The sequence below is a fragment of the Bombus terrestris genome, chromosome 3 (genome assembly GCF_910591885.1).
Source record: "Bombus terrestris chromosome 3, iyBomTerr1.2, whole genome shotgun sequence".
NCBI lineage: Eukaryota > Metazoa > Arthropoda > Insecta > Hymenoptera > Apidae > Bombus > Bombus terrestris.
Genome location: NC_063271.1, coordinates 9,032,626 through 9,050,843, shown reverse-complemented (window position 1 = coordinate 9,050,843; position 18,218 = coordinate 9,032,626). Strand labels below are relative to the sequence as shown.

Genomic DNA, 18,218 nt, shown 5'->3' with positions numbered 1-18,218 from the left:
CCCGCAATATTATTTAGCATTAATAGAATTTCTTAAAACTTAGGGATACAGTAAAGTTAATACTTATTTTTTAATTTATATATAAATAGTTAGTCTAGAATTGAATCAATTTTACATAAAAATATTGTAAAATTATTTTATAAAGGACGATCGCATATAACAATAAAGGAAATAACTCTGAGCAATTAATTTCATTACACAGATTATAAACTCACTGTTAAATATTCCATACACATTTTAATATATATTAATAGATATTAATAAATAGATATTTTTCCTTTATAGGTAGCTATGGTGGAAGTACAGTTGAATTCCGATACGAAAGTACCTTCAGAGATGTTAATCGCCTTCGCCGTGTGTACTACGTTGTTGGTTGCGGTTCACATGTTAGCTTTAATGATATCAACGTGTATTTTGCCGAACATCGAAGCTGTATGCAATCTACATAGCATAAGCTTAGTACACGAATCTCCACACGAACGCCTACACTGGTACATCGAAGTGGCATGGGCGTTTTCTACACTTCTAGGACTTTTACTATTTTTATTGGAAATTGCTATACTTTGTTGGGTGAAGTTCTATGACTTTTCACAAGTGGCCGCTTGGTCTGCTTGTATCGTGTTAATACCAGTACTAATAATCTTCCTCGCATTTGCGATACATTTTTATCGGAGCTTAGTGGCCCACAAATACGAAGTCACTGTGTCCGGTATAAGAGAACTGGAGTTACTTAAAGAACAAATAGAGTCAACCGACGTTGAAGGTAGAAATGGTGTGAATTTACTACAGACCGCTGGCGTGACGCACGTAGTCTGAATACGGTAAAGCACAATCCATGATCTGTGTTACTTTTACAATGTGATAACCTCTCTAAGTGGAGGATGATGAATCTCTAATTATCTGCATATGCTGCATTGTTTAGCTTATACATGTTATTACGTATTAAAACAATTCAAACGATAGATTAGAATGGGTTATGAAGATGAGGACTGGTACTGTATTGAAAGCATAAAAAATGACTGTATATAATATTTCTCAATACTTTTATTCGCCTACATACGACAAGTTTGAAAGGGAACACCTGTTTCTTTCAGCGAGCGAAGCGATATATTGTTACCAATGTTTAACCATATCGCAATGAATTTGTACACGTACTGAAAAGTAATTTTTGCTGAAAGGATATATGTATGTATAAACGTGAAACATTCCCCTTCTCGCGTAGCGACTTAACCTATAAGAGCAATGATATGCGATAAGATTTATTGTATGACGTATCCTTAGCTATGGCTCAAAAAGCAACAGTCTTGAATGGATGTTGATCTTCCATTGACAATGCGTGATTAGCTCGCATTGAATGTACTTATTATTACTTTGTTCGAAAACATGTCTCTCGTGCGGTATTATTCACAGTTCTTTGTATGTTGTTCGTTTATTTCTTTTCACATAATAAGTCCCGTGCTCAAGTAACGTTTGAAAAGCTTTTTACGCGGAGACAAAATAATTTTCAGTCTTATTGTCTCTGTCTGTACAAAATTACTGCCGCCGCTAAAGAAGCGGCAATTAAATTATTGTACATAGCTTTTATTGCGAACAAACGGTTTATACGTGTATACATATGTTGATAGAAAGAAATATATGCAAAATTGAAGTACTTTTGCTAGAATAAATTATACAAATAACATCGACTCATTCTGTATTATGTGTTATTTTAAACTGTAAGAATATATGTTCATAAAACGGAATTTAAACAAGGGCACGTGTTTATGGACACGCATATATTCGGAATTATACGCTTCGATGCTCTCTTACAAAAAGGTTCAATGAAAAAGGATTCCCCCTTTTTGTTATCATGTATAGTTTCCGAAGTATCTTGAAAATTATTAATATCCGTTATCACTCGCAGCTTTGAACCAAATAAAAATTATCATCAATGAATAAAACTTTTATAATAATGTTGATAATTTACTTATAATCGTTACGTACTTCCGGAATAGGATATGATGTTGGATGAGTTGCAGATTGTCGAAAATCTGCATCTGACATGGTTCCGTTTATGAACCAGTCGTTTGTCCAGAAACCACGCTGCTCTTGACCGGTAATTATGTGATAAAATGTGCCGTAACCTTCTTTCTTGCCCTTAATAAACTGACCCTCATATTTGTTACCATTTTCTGTAAAAGTTAAACATCTCACCCATTTTTAATTACTGTATTGGAAAATAACAATAAGTTATTTGTTATTTATAGTCGAAACATTATTAAGGTCGGTTGTAAAAAGAACAGATGACATCAATTAGGAAACCTTTAACGAGTAATCCCATGCCATGATAAAAATCATCTTTCCAAGCGCCCTCGTAATAATCTCCATTACAATGCCACATACGGCCATAACCATGTCGTTTATTTTGACAGAAGTCACCTTCATAGTAAGAACCATCTTCGAACCAGTTATGCCCGAATCCTTGCTTTTTTCCAGTCACCCATTGGCCGATATAATATCGATGAATAGTATGGTCTTCTTTTGAAATTTTGCTCAAAATACCGCAACCATGTTTTTTACCGTTGAGCCAGCTACCATTGTACATCCATCCATCTCTATGAAATTTCAAACGAAATTGAAATTGTTTTTGAACATGTGAAAAACATCAGAAGACACTGTACAAATAAAAATAAATATTTCAAATGATTATCCTTATTCAGAACTACTTACGGCAGTTGTTCTAACTCATTGACTGTAACGCAAATTTCATATGTTTTGGAAGTCGCAATAGATTGAAATATATTATACCATAACATTTAATTGTTGCAAAATACAATATTGTATTTGCGTAATTTTTCTGACAATGTTATCTGAATTATTTACATTGTTGAACAAATTTTATTTTGATCATTCTAAAATATTTAGTTCATATCATAATTAATATACCTGTCCACTTCTTTACCTATGCCTTCTTTTACGTCGTTCTTCCATTCACCAATGTAGTGACTTTTGAAAAGTCCTTTGCTTTGAGGGCTAAAAATGGCATAACGCAAACCATTTCTTTTCGAGCTCCCTATTCTCTGCTTAATGTATGAAGTTTTCATGAGTTCTAAAAAAGGCATTGTAACATTTATCAGATATTTCATTTGAATTTTGAAAACATAATTTTTTAAACAATCATATTAAAATGGTTAATCTTTCATTTTAAAATATAATTGATCATTCATTTTGACAACAGCACCACTTTATAATTGAACAAACGAATACGAATACAATTGAAATATGCAATAAAATATTCGATTTGCAAATGTAAGAATAATATATCGATGTCATGTATTATTATTAATTTTTTATATTTTATGATAAAAAAATTTCAAATAATATATAGTGATTAACCACTTTGAAATGTACGAACAAAATATTTTTTTTCATTAAGTAATGATGAAAGATATTAATATAGGGCCGCTAAAATTCATTGGAAAACTTATACCTTTTATGATTTTATATCATGCTTAAAATTATTATATGACAAATAATTATTAATAGGAAGATTGCTCGTTTAAAAAAATTTGTCATACCGAATAATGAAATTCGTGAAAATCTACTCCATGCTTATCTGCACACGAATGAGAGCGCCCCTACAGTTAAGTTTTACTGCGTTTAGAAAATTTGATAAGATTGAAGCGTCGTGTTTTCGTTGAGACAGAAGATTAAAGGAGGGAAACTTGCTTCACACAACAAAAGATCATATATCCATAATATAAAATAGTTCTATCTATGTTTTCGTATCAGTATCGATAGTATTTCCATGAATTCAACGATTACCATCAACGACACCGACGAAGAGGTGATTGATTTAGACTCAAGCCAAGATATTGTCAATATTACTGACAATGACCAAAGTGAATGTTCAACTGAGAAAAATTCATTACCGAACAACAATGAGAATAAGATGAATGTAACCAATAATTACATGGATAATAATAAAAATGCATCTACAATGGAAACTTGTGATAGTGAGAGTTCATCGACACCACTTTTGAAGGTTATGTTTCGAGATGAAAACATTGCATGGTAAAAAATTGTTATTTGCTATTAATATATAATATATGTACATATGTACACACACACATATATATATATATATTCTTTATAAATTTTCGAGTAGAATGGGTAAATTTAATACTTGTTCATATAACCTAAAACGACATATGCTGAATAATGGCTGAATAAACATACATATATCAGTGTCGCTTTTTATTTCAATTTGTTATTATATATAATATAATCATTCTAATTATATATGATAAAATAAGTTATTTTGGTCTTAAGTGAGTTGCATCACCTAGTAAACACATTAAAATAATAATTTGTAACTAGTTTTTAATGTTTTCTTATCGAGGTAACTTTTAATTCCATTTCCTTTATTGAATTTTTTAGGCAATATAGTAAAAGAATAAAAGTGTTTCTAGAGGAGTTAGTATCTTCCAAGATTAAATGTCAAGAAAATGATAATGGTTTAACGTTAGAAGTTTGGGATAATGATACTGATTCTATAAGTCAATCTATCAATATTAAGACAGGGAGTGATGATAGTCAGGATATAATATGTGATACATTATTTACTGTAGATAAACAGCCAAGACTTGGAGATGAATTTGATGTTCCATCTTATAGTAGGGTCTGTTTTTTTATTGTATTGTTCAATATTTACATATAAGAAAAAACTATTTAATACTGATTACTCCGAATAGCTAAATTGTTAATTACTCTTATTGTTTTAATGTTATTATTTATTATTTTAGAAATATATATTATGTGATAATGAGTCTGATGATACAAAATCCAACTCAAGTAAATATCCGGGGGGTAGCTTACAAAATGTTACGTGTTTTAATTGTTTGGGAAATCATAATGTACGAGATTGTACAGAACCACGAAATTATGCTGTTATAGATGCAAATCGAAAAAATTTCAATATGAAAGCAAATTCAAAAGGTGTTAGATATCATTTGGGAAATGATTATAGATTTGATCATATAATCCCTGGTCAGTTAAGTAACAATTTACGTAATGCACTAGGTCTCAGAAGTAATGAATTACCTAGACATATATATAGGTAATTAATTAAATTTCACGTTATAATTTTAAAAAAATCATAGGTAATAGAATAAAATTAAGAAAAGTATTTAATTTGTTAAATGTAAACAGATTATAAATATGGATTGTATGATGTTTATCAATCTTAATTTTTGTATATAAAAATAATTTTCCCAGAATGAGGAAGCTTGGCTATCCTCCAGGATGGTTAGAGGAAGCACATTTGCAACACTCTGGTTTGTCCCTATTCAATTCTGATGGCATTGCAGAAGAAGATCCTAATGATGAACTAGGACAAATTGTTGAAGAAAAAGACAGAGATCAATATGACGTAAAAAAAATATATGACTTTCCTGGTTTCAATGTACCAGCTCCACCTGGTACTTGGGATGTAAGCAACAGTAAATTGTATAAAAGTAATAGATTCCTACAAAATCAAACGTACTAAACATTTATTATGAACAATAGGAGGAAGGGAAATATTCCGTATCAACAATGTTGACTATTCATAGCAAACAAAGAATGTTGTTAAAATTAAAAGGAAGAATGGCAGACGATGGATATAAGAGAAAAAAACTCAAAGTTTTTAGTAATACATCAAAAGACAGTCCAGTGCCAGAACCTACTGAAATGGAAATTGAGGATGTAGAAGGTACAGAAACTGTATATTTACACGCAAAAATTCTTTTAAAATTCACATATTCTACTAATTAAATGCATATGTTATAAAAACATTTTTATTTTGTATTAAGTAGATAGTCCAGTAGAGTGTGTACCTACTAATGGGCTGTTTATACCACCGTTGCCACAGGACTCTCCTGTAAAACCGCCAGAACCACTATTACCACAAGAATCTTCTGCAAAACCATCAGAACCATTATTATTACAATCAACATCAATATCTGAGGATTCAGATTATCATTCTCAAGAATTACAATTTTCTGAAACATTAGTATGTATAAAAGATATTACATACATTTAGCATTTTGTCCAGTATTAATTGTAGAAGGATAAGAAGAAGGATAAAATATTTTCGTAGCGTGTATTAAAAGATGGGATAAACATTTTTGTACAAAACATTTCAGGAAGATACTACATCGCCTTCTTTACGAGCGAATTCTCCGTCGTTATCCGAATTGGAGAACATAAAAAAGCAACTGCTTGTAGAACTCCAGAAATCAAACTCAGATATTTCATCAAAAAGCAATTCTTCGAATTCAGTATCAAAATCTGATATGCCACCACCTAGTAATGAGATTACTCCAGAATCAAATCGTATCCGTCAAAATGGAATTAATACAAGTTATGGAAGTGTGAAGTCTATTGACTTTGGTACACCTGTATTACAGAGTACGTCTCCGTATAACAAATTGCCACCATCTGAAAAATTTTCAAAGAATATTTGCAATTTAATTAATTTTGAGAACTTACCTGATTCGACAGGTAAGTATGAACAAATGACTGGGGTTTTGCAGAAAGTAAGACATACATTAGCAAAGCTTCATCAAGAATAGTTGTATCTCATTACAATTCATGATTGAAAAAAATTATCATATTTTATAAATGAGCAATAATTCCATTTTCTGCGAAGGTACAGAGATATAAATTTCATTTGATATATTATATTTCTAATTAAAAAAATGACATATATATGTTTATTTGTAGTTAGTCTGAAATATATGGCATTTTTTAACATAAATCTTATGTTAAGAAACGTACAAACGACAGGTTTATTCTTTATTGTTATACTTATCTTTCGGAACAAAAAATATACCTAATATATTTTATGCAATTTCCGATTTCCCCTTTTAATCCTCAATAATTAATGAACAAATTCAAAGTTTCATTAGCCTTTAATCATCATAGAAGTCACATTAAAATTTTTCACATAATGGATTTATGTAGGGGGGTAAAATCTAATGCCTTGGTCTTTCTACTTATATCTGAAAAACGAAAAAGTTTATAATTTTAGGCAAAATTTTATAATGTCTTATTTATAAAAAGTACAAATACATACTATTTTTCTATTAATTAGTGGCATTTTCTCACGTGATACATTGTGACTGAACATAAACCATTTCATATTCATCAAAAAGCATTTCAAACTTTATTTTCTTGTGAATTATACTTATCACCATACATTGCACATTTCTTTTGCATGTCCAGTTCGTTTTAAAATTGGTAAATATTTTTATTCATTTATGAAAATGTACAAATTCAATATATGCATTTAAAACATTTATTCTATTATCGTGACTATCTATGCACAATTATTTTCTTTAACATGTTCGCTACCACGCGGCATGTGAAACATCTATCGTCCTTTAGCTTTACTAGTCTTACACACTATGCCACACATTTTCATTTATGCACATACACAATATACTAAACTAAATGGACAGAGCAAACATTATATGATATAACACAGACGTGATACTAGTTTCTAGCTATAAAATTCAGAATTTATACATTTTACTTATTTATGTGATTTGAAAATAAAATATCATATCTGTCACAGTGGTCTCTCAGAATAGTAAGTACATCATACATACATACGTATACACACACACATATATCATGGTGGTAACAAACGTGTTAATAAATAATTGAATAATTAATTTTCTTTACTTATCAATATCTGTTGCGTGTTTTACATGCCATAGGTTCTATAAACATAGAATTGAAATTGAAATTATTGTTAATTAAAAAATTTATTTCTGCTATTTTTATATGAAAAATATCATATTTTTCTTTCATTCAAGTTTTCTAATTAGAAGGTTAATAATAGCAAAAAGTTTATCAATTCTAAAAGATACTGTGTACATATGTAAATAAGGAAAGGAATGTCTTGTGTTTTGTAATAATAATAACAAAATACTAACAGTAGCACGTCAATGCTATATTTAAAGCGTATGTCATTTATTTCCCTCTCTAAAAAATTCGATTATTTCTAGCATATTTGCATAGTACAAAATGTAAATGACGTGAGAACAAAATTTGATTTAAAAACAAAAATTGAAAAATATTACTAAAACTATAATTTTTAAAGCTAATCTCTTACATTTTCGATGTACACGGTGTCTGAAAATAATTTGTCACGAGCATCGTAGGGTTATTCTATTGTGAAACTCTAGCTCGGTGAGTTTACGAAAAAGGTAACGGCAATATTGACTTTGATCTTGAATTTCAAGGTCAAATTTTTTTACTGCATCATATTTTACTCGTTATAAGGATTAACCCTTTGCAGTCGAGAGACGATTCTCAGTCGCTATGGCGTTCCGTGTAGCAACTCGAAAGAAGAATGAGAGGCGACAGTCCGTTTATGCTAGATTTCGATCTCTCCAATTGATGAGAATGCAGTATTAGTTCGTAAATAGATTCCTTAGCTCTTTATATTGTTTGTTATGAAGTGTGAAGTGTTACACTTTAAGATGGAGATGAAATACTTATGCTCAAATTCTTCCAAAACTATGGTTCTGGTAACGTCTCCGACGTTAGTTCAGATTCGACGATCGTGCCAGAAGTATTATAGTTTTGTAAATTTAGAAGCTCCAAAAAAATGGATTTGGAAATTTTTTTAATTAATTCATATATTTTATAAAAAAGCAAAAGAACGAAAGGCCACTGAACCACCTGCGATTTATAAAAACTTTAGTAAACCAGTTGAGAGGAGATATTCGATAACCGTGAGATCGAGCTTGGACGTCGGCTGCTAATTGCGATGAAATTCTGTTAAATGGAGAGCTCCATGTAATTTTAAAAAAGGATTGTAAAGTGTGTTCTTACCGAAACAAAGCAGAATAAAGACACAAAACAACTTATTATTGTGATACTTTTCCCGACAAGCCAAGGATGCATTTTAGTACATGTTTTATAAATAATCGTAAAAAAGATACAAAAAAAGTATTAAAAAATGATATGTTCAAAGATGTAAATATATATAGATTATTAAAATATAATGTTTTTTAATTAAATTTTTAATTTTAGTTAAATTAATTTTTGTATAAAATCATTTTATATTACCTACAAGACACTCGTCACATACGCGCAAAATCACCTCGAGTTGCTGCTATGCCCGACCGAAAAGGCCGTCGAGTGCAAAGACTCAAAGAAACTATGGATCGCAAATCACCTTCTCAGTCCTCTTGGAAAAAAATGTTAAAGTTTCATAAATTTTCGAATTCACATTGTTTGTAATGTACTTATATTTTGAAGCCAGATGCATTAATCTATTACATTCGAATTACAGATTAATCTATGACAAAAAGAAGCAAGAGTCGAAAGAATGAACCAGAGACGATTTACGAATATTTGCAACGCAACAGTGACCTTCGCTGCGATCATGTTTTACTTAGAATCGGTGCCACGATATAATAAGGCATTATGATTCCCTCTTCAAGCAATGTCTTTTTCTTATCAGCCTACGTTATGTCAGACGCTTTACAAAATCGACAGCTATATATCAGATATATATCGGGTATATCAGATAATTACAAATAAAGTGAATTCTAAAGGTAATTAACATCTTTTTTCAAGAGAACGGTCGAGTGCGACCCATGGTTTCTTTGAGATTTTCGATCCTCACGATATAATATAGAATAGGAGTATAGAATACGATGCAATTAAAAAATGACCCTGAATTTCAAGGTCCAAGTCAATTTTACAGCTACATTTTTTTAGATCTTCACCGATCCAGTGGTGTAGAATGCTATGATGCACGTAATAAATACTTTCTTAAACAAATAGCACGTGTTGTAGCATTTAATATACGTACATTAAATATCCATAAATATGTAATTAGAAAATAGTGTATCGATTCCGTAAGATTACTTACCATTACACATATTTTATCTTTTTTGTGAAATACACGTATATTTATAATAATTTTTTGTGATAATTGAGTTTCGCACATGAAGAGATATTATATAATTACAATACACATTTTCTCCAAACGATATAAATTACTAATCTTAAGCAAATGGAAATATATATTGTTATTCAGTTGGAAAATAATAATACTGTATTTTTCAAGAAACAAAACATTAAAACCTTACCAATATTCCACATTGTTATGACACTTTAATCTGTTCTTTTGTTACAAAATAAAGTAAACAATGAAAACAAATATAAAATACAATGCATGTTTATTGTTACAAATAAGACGGAGGAATGTACAACAATTAAAAAAGAAATATTTCATTTTTCATATTCACTATGCGAGCATGGATTACATTAAATTTTATTTTTAAATCATTTTGTGTATAGTAAAATCGTTAGGATTCAAATAGGGCTCCAACATAATAGATTATACAGAATAGCATAAATAATGTAATTCAACAGAAAATATTGGGGATACTGTTTCCAATGTTTAATTTTTGTACTGAGTAACATGAAACTGTAATACTATTATATTTAGTTTTTCAATCATATTATAAAAGAAAAAAGATTGCCTTAATTCATTGTATTGTTTTTAATATGTATTGTACGCCTATATCCTCAGAATCCCACAAAACTAACAAAAAGAGCATAAATAAACGGCAATATATTTTATTTCATTGTTACATTGTTTTTTAATTCATCAACAAATTTTAGTCTACAAAGTTCAATTACATCTCCTATGAAACTTCATCGAATTTAATATAAATAATAGAATACAATACCATTATCGAATTACAGGTACTCAGGCTATTTACAATAACGAATGTCAAAATAAATTTTTAACAGTTTTTCCTCTATGATATACAATATGTGCAATCACAGTAACAACATGATAAAGAAGTTCTTATTATTCCAGTTTAAAGATTGCAATTTCAATGTTAAAACTGTCACGTGTTCGTAAAAGACTATTTCCAACAGCCTGTGGCACGACATCGGTGATTCGGTTACGTATTATATTTAACGAAAATAATCTCGTTAAATTATATTTTTTCTTTTGCACAGGTCCCCTGACATGTGATAGATTTTAATAAATAAAACTGTAGAAATTAAAATGGGTATGTGTATACTCGTTAAAGTGTATAAATATAATGATTCTCAAACCTGTGAAAGGAAGTTATAGTTCTTATTTGGTTAGATTAAATATATACTAGTTATATTTTATAAATCGAATGAATGAATTAATTATTCTCTCCCCAGTTCTTCTGTTATCATAAGTTTGGCAGATTCTACTATGAAAATCCAGTGTTTGTCATATTGCATTTCTTATTGCACTGTCGGTGGAGGTACGGGAGGGTCGCCGTTTGAATCCTAAAAAAGAAATTGTATGAACATTACGATAAAAATCTGAAGTAAGATAAAAACAAAGTTAACTGTACTGCAAGTAATGTGCCACTTACGCGTTCGTTATCTCGATCTTTAGCTGTGTTGTTGGTTAATTGACGAAGAGAGTTTGGTCTAAGAACATACATAAGAACGGCGAATCCAATAATTAACAAAGTGGTCATGAAAAAGTTTGAGGACGACGAAGTATCGCGTGGTCCTGGCACTGGAAAATAAATGACGAAGATTATGAATTATGTCGATTCACAAAATTTACATTAACTTCTACACTAGTAAAATATAGAAAAAATACTTACATCGCGAAATGCTAAAACATTCATTATCTGTGCAATAATTTTGACTTTGTCGCAACTGAAATGAAAAAATATTGACAAAGGTCTATAAATATGACTAGAGAAATACTTTTTAGTTATTTTGATAATATGCATTTTTACTATTTTTACCAGGTTTTTATCTACTTGTTCATTTATGTTAGGTAACGTTTGCGAAATAATCAGTAAAACAAACTCGTAAAACCGCTTATCGCGACAAGTTCTTACAAATCGAACAAAAATAATATATTCGCTATTATGTGCATGAAAAATACCTTACCTTAACCAACTATGCATTCATTTATATGCTATACTGCGAATTTACTGATTGTTGTAAATAAGTCGGATAAAAATGTTATAAAACATACACATCGTAATAATAAAAGCAAACAATAATGATATAATTTTTCTTGTATATAGAAATATACGTATATATGTGTATATTAAGAAACTTATGGACATACGTAATACTTTTTTTTACTGTATGATCTTGGAATTTTTGTCTTAGTCTTTCCATCATTTTGTTTTGACAATGAAACATATTTTTGATAGGTTAAGAAAAATTTTTATGTGAAACTATATTGATAATGATCGTTTATGTTTTCTTAAAATTTAAGAAATTTTTTAACATTAGAGAAACGCGCTTGGATCGGCGATAACCCAAAAGACGTAAGAATTAAAAATAATTAAATTAAAAGTAATAACGAAAATTACATTCAATCATTGCCACTTACGATCAAAAGCAGACGTTGCATAGCAAATTCGCTCCGCATGTATTCGCACAGATCAAATCCCTCGTCAGCCATCGCAGTATCTATGCTTCAAATCAAAGCAAGGGTTAATTATCGTGTATTAAACCCCAAGTCTAGAATTACACGTTATTATAATCCATATTAATAATTAGGTTATATAATCATATTATGCGGTTATAATAACTATTCTAAAGCATCGTGTGTACAATATACTTTATCATTCGAATAATGACTTCGCAATACACATATTACATATTCGCAATATACATATGTAACTGACCATTGCCATTCTCACCACTACTTGCAAGTTCCAGCCTTATAAGCAGTGTTTTATTTGATTTACAATAGATTGAGATCTGGTCAATTATCGGGGAAGATGAATTTTTAATATCCAAAGTATTTCTTTTCTTCATATAATGCGAGTAAAATATGAAGTTAACAACATCTTTCTGTAAGAATACACTCAAGACTTACTCCACGTAGATTGGGTTAAGCTATAATAAATCAATAATCTTTTAAACGACGAAAATACTTTCTTTTTATAAAACATATATAAATAAATTTAAACTAACTTCTTTGACAGATTTTGAACATTTTAAAATTATAAAGACATTAAATTTCTAAAATTTGTTCTTACTTATTAAAAAGAAAGAAAATAATAAAAATTCAAAGTCACTAAACTGCATAATTACCATACTAGGAACTTATTGCGTGGGTGTATTATCCTACAGAAACATGTAAAGTATTCGCACCTTACTTCCACTTAATGGAAAGGAGAGGTATTCTGAGTGTTAAAGATATAAATATCTATCCTGATAATTGACTAAATAAGATTTCGACCTATGATCAATTAATAAAACAAAAAAAAATGTACTACTTACAAGACTGGCACTATAGAAATATAAAGAGCTGAAACTTAAGGAATGATAGAGATAATGGCGGTTAATTAACAAAATAACAGGCCAGTTAATAACACAATACGTATATTACGAAACTCACTATCATAATTATAATGGAAAAGTTTCTAACAAATCTGAAAATGTATACAGGCACTACAAGATACATATTTATTGCAAGTATATATTTCACAGAGATCACAAAAGTATTTAAATAACCAATTATCCATAACATATCAATCCATAATTACCAATAAATCCACATATTCAGCGAGACTATCTTTAACATATATTATAATATGTCCTGTTCATGTATTACAATATAATATATATAATGTATGTTGGCTATTCATACTATATATTAATTTTGTACTAAATATATGTTTGCAGTAAATACTATATATATATTTTGTAACTTCTATATATTTTCCTATTGGTTTCAAAATTTACCGACACAATTGTGATTGCCATATTTTATTAAACGGCCAATAAATTCTCAAAATGTTTTATACACGTACAGTATAGGTACCATGAAAATTTTCTATGGTAAATATTCAAACACTTTCATGAACTATTCTATATCAATTCTATGTAACATTATTATTTAGTTTTTGTGTTTTGCATTGTGTTTATATCATAATATATGTATATATATCTGAATAACCGTTGTAAATGAACTCATTTAGATGGCGATTATCAGAAACGAAAGGAAATACTCTGAATCGCGCGCGTGAAATCGTATCTTATACTATGTCACTTATAAGATGGAATTATTCAATGTAATTTCGTTCCACGATAATGTTACAATTTACAAGTGAAATAAGTAAAGGAAGAAAATGTAAAAATATTATAATCATTGTTGTATGAAAATTATCACTAAGTTATCGTAATATTAGATTAATATTAGATTATTACATATAATAGCGCCGTTTTCTCCGTTTTTATAATAAATATAAAAATGAAATGAATTTATGTTTGTACTCAGTACATTTATGCGAGATTTATTTTAAGGCATTTTACATGCATTTATCTATTTATTTATATCTTCGAATTTTGATGTCCCAATCTTATTCTAATTATTATATATATATATAATAATTTCAAGAGAAGAAAAACTTGCTTTATTTTATTAATAACTAGACTGCGGATTTGTATGTACTTATGGTAAATTTAAAGCTGTTAAAATGTACAAAATGCACATAATATGCAAAAATATAGAAAATGTTCAAAGTAAAATACTTGTTACAAAATTTAATGGGTAATATTATGGTGGTTATGGTTATTAAAATTTCTAATTCAAATTTCTTGCATATATTGACAAAATATTGTATGGAACTCAGCGCATTTCACCGTGTGATTTTATTTATACAAATGACATGTGGAATGTGCCTCTGTTGTTTCTATGTGTATGTTTATCAAACCTCTTTCTGTCATTCTTTTTTTTAGAATTTTAGATTGTCGAATAGATTTTACACAAATACTAGAATTAGGTACATCTTGAAAAATATAATATTAAAAATGATAGATTAAATGAATATGTAGAAGAATATTTATGTTCAATGTATAGAATAATTTTTACAGAAAATAATACAAATTAAAGAAAGAGTACAAATGGAATATGATCAAAAAAATTTAACGTACAATGATCAAACAATTATCGAACAAAATAATGATTGTTTAACAACTGACAGTTCAACAGCTTGCTCGTAGTCCATTAATATTAGCGTCAAATAAAGACAAAAAAAGTACATCAAACAAATAACGATCGTGAAGGAAAAAATGATAAAACCCTTACATACCTTAGTCGCTTTAGGAAAATGAGTATAATGCGAATAACCTTCGCGATAAAGTAGAATTTAACACTGTATAAAAAGTAAGGACGTGCATATATTTACATCCAATACGTGTCAGCCATTACACTCGCTTATGTATCTCTAATGTCTCAGTCGAATACTGACGAATACCCAAGCTGAACTTTCATTGGTGCATTTTATGGTTGTGTATCGCACAGTGTGAGTTGGAATTTAACAATTGGTTGTCTGTATCGAATAACTGCATGTTGCATAACAAATAACTTTCGAGGATTTTAAATAAATTATGTTTTCTAAATATTATATTTTAAACATTATATTATGATTTTATCTTACACACGATACGCATATTTGGTTATTTATAGAAAACAATTTGTATTTTATTTAACACTATATTTTGTATACATTTTATATACATGTTAAAGACGTGTAAAATAAAAAAAGTATAATTATATACAAATAATTACATATTGTGTATATATACATATTAAATTTTTATTAATTAAAAGAAAATGGAAAGTAACGAAATATAATAGATAGATTTGACCTCTTATTGCTAGGAACTTCACAAATGTATATAAATATTTTGATTATAATATTTAATTTATTCTAATTATATGTATATCAACATTATCCTTACTCTAAGTCTTGAATCTGAAACATAATAATTATATAATATATAATATAGAAATAATACATTAAAAGTACTACAACATAATTACTATTCAATATTACTAAATAATTGTTAAATTAATTGAATAATAGTACTACGCACCTCTTGAACCTTTTGCATTTCTTGCGTTAATAAATTATCCAATATTTCTTGAAGTCTTTGCCTCAATTTAACGTTTTCAATGTTAGCTATTGCAAGCTCTTGTTGTTGCCTTCTTTGACGCAGTTCAGCTAATTCCGCGTGTAAAGTCGCCAGACGCGTTTGCAGTGAATCTACAACATTTAAAAATGAATTGTTTTTTCATATACACATTTGTAATACAAATTTAATACATACGTAAATATAACAATACCTTTTAATGCTGAAACACAAGGTAATTCTGAAAAGTTATCTGAAATGATATATTCTGAATGGAATTGTTCAACTTTAGGTACTTTTGATATAGATGTATCCTCTGTTTTTTCTACGTCTGCTTCTATATTATTGTCACTTTGGAACATTTCTTTGCTGAATACTGTGCAAAGTCTATTATTTGTTTCAATATTGCTAGGTCTCTCTGAATATGCAGCTTGCATAGAATTGGAGTCTGATACTCTACTGTCTGCAGAAAGTCGACTATTCTCATCCAATTCCATTACATTTATATTTGCTTCCTCATCATCTTCCTCACTATCACTGACAGGTTCACCAAATATATCATGTTCCGCTATACAATATAAACAATAATATTTTATTTATCTTATAATTTTTGTATTTCTGCTTATATCTTACCAACTTACCAACATCAAAACTTTGAGATGTATTGCCATTGATACTTTCTCTCTTAGTTTTCACTGTACCAGATGACGAGACTTTGCTTGGTTTTGATTGATCTTCATCTTCACATATCACCTCCCACTTAACATTAACTGCATCATTATCCACTCTTAATAAACGTTTAACTTCTTTCTCAATTTCTGGAGCTTCCACATATTTCTTCTTCAAGGTTTTTCTAAATCTTCTGCGTCTTACATTTTTAGTAGGTGGAGTTATACCATGTGGCCACAGAAATTTTTTATCTACTTTATTAGGATCTTTTTTCTTTTGCCTAACTGGAGATTCTTCATCCGTGGTAGTATGATCATCTTCTTCTTTGCAAATTAACATCTATGAACATTAAAATATAATGAATTATGATAGAAATAAAAATTATATATGTGAACAATATAGAACTGATTACAAATAACTTTACCTGACATATATCAGCAGTTTTATAGAAACTCTTGTTATCAATAGTTTTTAAAGATTCTACAATCGTTGGTAAATCAACAACCTAGAGTTAGAATATTCCTTTCCTTTATTACCTTTTTTGTACTATTATATTTATATATAAATAAAAGAAAACCTATTGCGATTTTACCTTTCCATGAAGAAGCCAATGATCGAATCTAGTCTCACCATAACGCATATCATTTTCCAGTTTTATACTTAATCTATCTTTTAAAGACAATCCATTCCGTAGTGTTTCTCGTAAAACTCGCGCCGGTTCCTTAAAAAAATTAAATCATTTGTTATAGTTATACAAAATTTCATATTACTTGCTTTACTATTTTAAATGACTGAGATTAAACATTAAAATGAACTCACTGGTGGTAAACGCAAAATAAATTGACTTTCCAATTCTACTTGAGGGTCGCTATTTCTTTTGTATGGATCTGTATTTGGATGACGACTCATATTCCTTCAAAATTAAAGTATTGTAACTTACAATAAGTATTTCTAGAATATTTTATAAATAAATCGAAACTATATTCTGTCCAATTCACAAATAATTGTGATCTGTACTCTAAGTGTTCCGTTTCACGATCATATAAACAGCTCTTGACGTTGATTCTCTAATACCGAAACCTACCGAAGCTAAGGGAAAACTGAAGATTGAATCGTGAAAAATCAAAATGGAAGAAAAGAAAGTTTCCGTTTTGCGCATGCCTATACTACTCATTTGTGTCTTGCAGAACTTCGTTGTCTTCCATTTTGATCTTTCACAACTCAATTTTCGGACGGTTTCCCCTAACAAGTGTCGATACTTGTTTATATGATCATAGTCCGTCAGTTAATCGGGTCGGAAAAAGTAAACATATCTAGTCACGTTACACTACACTATAGTCTGTCTAGCGCATGGACATATTTCTATGTTCATGGTCCAACGAAACAAGACAGTAAACGTAAACAAAACGTGGTTGCAACTGCAGCAATCACGAAGAGATTATCGATGAACTATACGTATTGGCTTTTAATTGCTAACGAATTATGATATAAAGGGATAACTATATTACTGCAGAAAATGTTTAGATTGAACCGTTTGATACATTTGTTTAAGTGAAATAGATATATTTGCTTAATTTATATCATCCGTGATTTATATTAATATTGTATCT

The 18,218-nt window shown here is 29.2% G+C and overlaps 5 protein-coding genes across 10 annotated transcripts in view; 2 read left to right on the top strand and 3 right to left on the bottom strand.

Moving 5' to 3' along the window:
• The window catches only part of LOC100647015 (calcium release-activated calcium channel protein 1), a 13,260-nt gene extending 11,575 nt beyond the window's left edge, over positions 1-1,685 (top strand). Inside the window, 1 exon segment of the mRNA XM_020868515.2 lies at positions 286-1,685. Within this exon segment, the coding sequence (XP_020724174.1) occupies positions 286-816 (531 nt within the window). The 3' untranslated portion in view covers positions 817-1,685.
• Positions 1,401-3,688, bottom strand: LOC100643192 (MORN repeat-containing protein 3). Of its 5 annotated transcripts, none has more exons than XM_020868517.2 (5): positions 3,558-3,688; positions 2,926-3,088; positions 2,302-2,594; positions 1,984-2,171; positions 1,401-1,903 (listed from the first exon to the last, which is right to left on the bottom strand). In XM_020868517.2, exons 2-5 carry the CDS (start codon positions 3,081-3,083, stop codon positions 1,730-1,732), a joined length of 813 nt encoding a protein of 270 aa, XP_020724176.1. In that variant the 5' UTR covers positions 3,084-3,088; positions 3,558-3,688; the 3' UTR covers positions 1,401-1,729. The 5 variants fall into 5 exon arrangements, with proteins under 5 accessions (XP_020724176.1, XP_020724178.1, XP_020724175.2 ...); XM_020868519.2 differs by having other exon boundaries at positions 2,942-3,088; XM_020868516.2 differs by lacking the exon at positions 3,558-3,688 and having other exon boundaries at positions 2,926-3,125.
• Positions 3,634-10,629, top strand: LOC100646581 (zinc finger CCHC domain-containing protein 8 homolog). Its single transcript, XM_003394506.4, has 7 exons — positions 3,634-4,053; positions 4,420-4,660; positions 4,785-5,098; positions 5,257-5,470; positions 5,548-5,731; positions 5,835-6,031; positions 6,165-10,629. The coding sequence occupies exons 1-7, from the start codon at positions 3,788-3,790 to the stop codon at positions 6,591-6,593; spliced, it is 1,845 nt and encodes a 614-aa protein (XP_003394554.3). The 5' UTR covers positions 3,634-3,787; the 3' UTR covers positions 6,594-10,629.
• Positions 10,611-12,890, bottom strand: LOC100647414 (small integral membrane protein 14). 2 transcript variants are annotated; one of them, XR_007223347.1, is made up of 6 exons: positions 12,702-12,890; positions 12,404-12,483; positions 11,655-11,709; positions 11,415-11,563; positions 11,119-11,325; positions 10,611-11,024 (listed from the first exon to the last, which is right to left on the bottom strand). XR_007223347.1 is itself a non-coding variant. In XM_020868520.2 (5 exons), exons 1-5 carry the CDS (start codon positions 12,832-12,834, stop codon positions 11,281-11,283), a joined length of 462 nt encoding a protein of 153 aa, XP_020724179.2. In that variant the 5' UTR covers positions 12,835-12,890; the 3' UTR covers positions 10,611-11,280. The 2 variants fall into 2 exon arrangements, 1 of the variants encoding a protein (XP_020724179.2); XM_020868520.2 differs by having other exon boundaries at positions 10,611-11,325.
• LOC100647652 (transcription initiation factor TFIID subunit 7) lies at positions 12,404-18,218 on the bottom strand. The gene is made up of 8 exons (XM_003394514.4): positions 17,428-18,218; positions 17,201-17,329; positions 17,033-17,113; positions 16,581-16,947; positions 16,154-16,507; positions 15,904-16,073; positions 15,117-15,782; positions 12,404-12,488 (listed from the first exon to the last, which is right to left on the bottom strand). The coding sequence occupies exons 1-7, from the start codon at positions 17,515-17,517 to the stop codon at positions 15,765-15,767; spliced, it is 1,209 nt and encodes a 402-aa protein (XP_003394562.1). The 5' UTR covers positions 17,518-18,218; the 3' UTR covers positions 12,404-12,488; positions 15,117-15,764.

What these genes read in the sequence shown, in the direction of transcription:
- LOC100643192 (XM_020868516.2), bottom strand. Translation starts at nt 3,125, where the DNA reads ATGAAATATCTGATAAATGTTACAATGCCTTTTTTAGAACTCATGAAA. An exon ending in CATGGGATTACTCGTTAAAG is followed by an intron (nt 2,172 to 2,301) that starts GTTTCCTAATTG and finishes TAACTTTTACAG; the next exon opens with AAAATGGTAACAAATATGAG. An exon ending in CATCATATCCTATTCCGGAA is followed by an intron (nt 1,904 to 1,983) that starts GTACGTAACGAT and finishes TTTGGTTCAAAG; the next exon opens with CTGCGAGTGATAACGGATAT.
- LOC100646581 (XM_003394506.4), top strand. Translation starts at nt 3,788, where the DNA reads ATGAATTCAACGATTACCATCAACGACACCGACGAAGAGGTGATTGAT. An exon ending in ATGTTCCATCTTATAGTAGG is followed by an intron (nt 4,661 to 4,784) that starts GTCTGTTTTTTT and finishes TTATTATTTTAG; the next exon opens with AAATATATATTATGTGATAA. An exon ending in GGAAATTGAGGATGTAGAAG is followed by an intron (nt 5,732 to 5,834) that starts GTACAGAAACTG and finishes TGTATTAAGTAG; the next exon opens with ATAGTCCAGTAGAGTGTGTA.
- LOC100647414 (XM_020868520.2), bottom strand. Translation starts at nt 12,834, where the DNA reads ATGAAGAAAAGAAATACTTTGGATATTAAAAATTCATCTTCCCCGATA. An exon ending in TGCAACGTCTGCTTTTGATC is followed by an intron (nt 11,710 to 12,403) that starts GTAAGTGGCAAT and finishes TTTTCATTTCAG; the next exon opens with TTGCGACAAAGTCAAAATTA. An exon ending in ATGTTTTAGCATTTCGCGAT is followed by an intron (nt 11,564 to 11,654) that starts GTAAGTATTTTT and finishes TTTATTTTCCAG; the next exon opens with TGCCAGGACCACGCGATACT.
- LOC100647652 (XM_003394514.4), bottom strand. Translation starts at nt 17,517, where the DNA reads ATGAGTCGTCATCCAAATACAGATCCATACAAAAGAAATAGCGACCCT. An exon ending in AAACTGCTGATATATGTCAG is followed by an intron (nt 16,948 to 17,032) that starts GTAAAGTTATTT and finishes TAATGTTCATAG; the next exon opens with ATGTTAATTTGCAAAGAAGA. An exon ending in TTGTGTTTCAGCATTAAAAG is followed by an intron (nt 16,074 to 16,153) that starts GTATTGTTATAT and finishes TAAATGTTGTAG; the next exon opens with ATTCACTGCAAACGCGTCTG.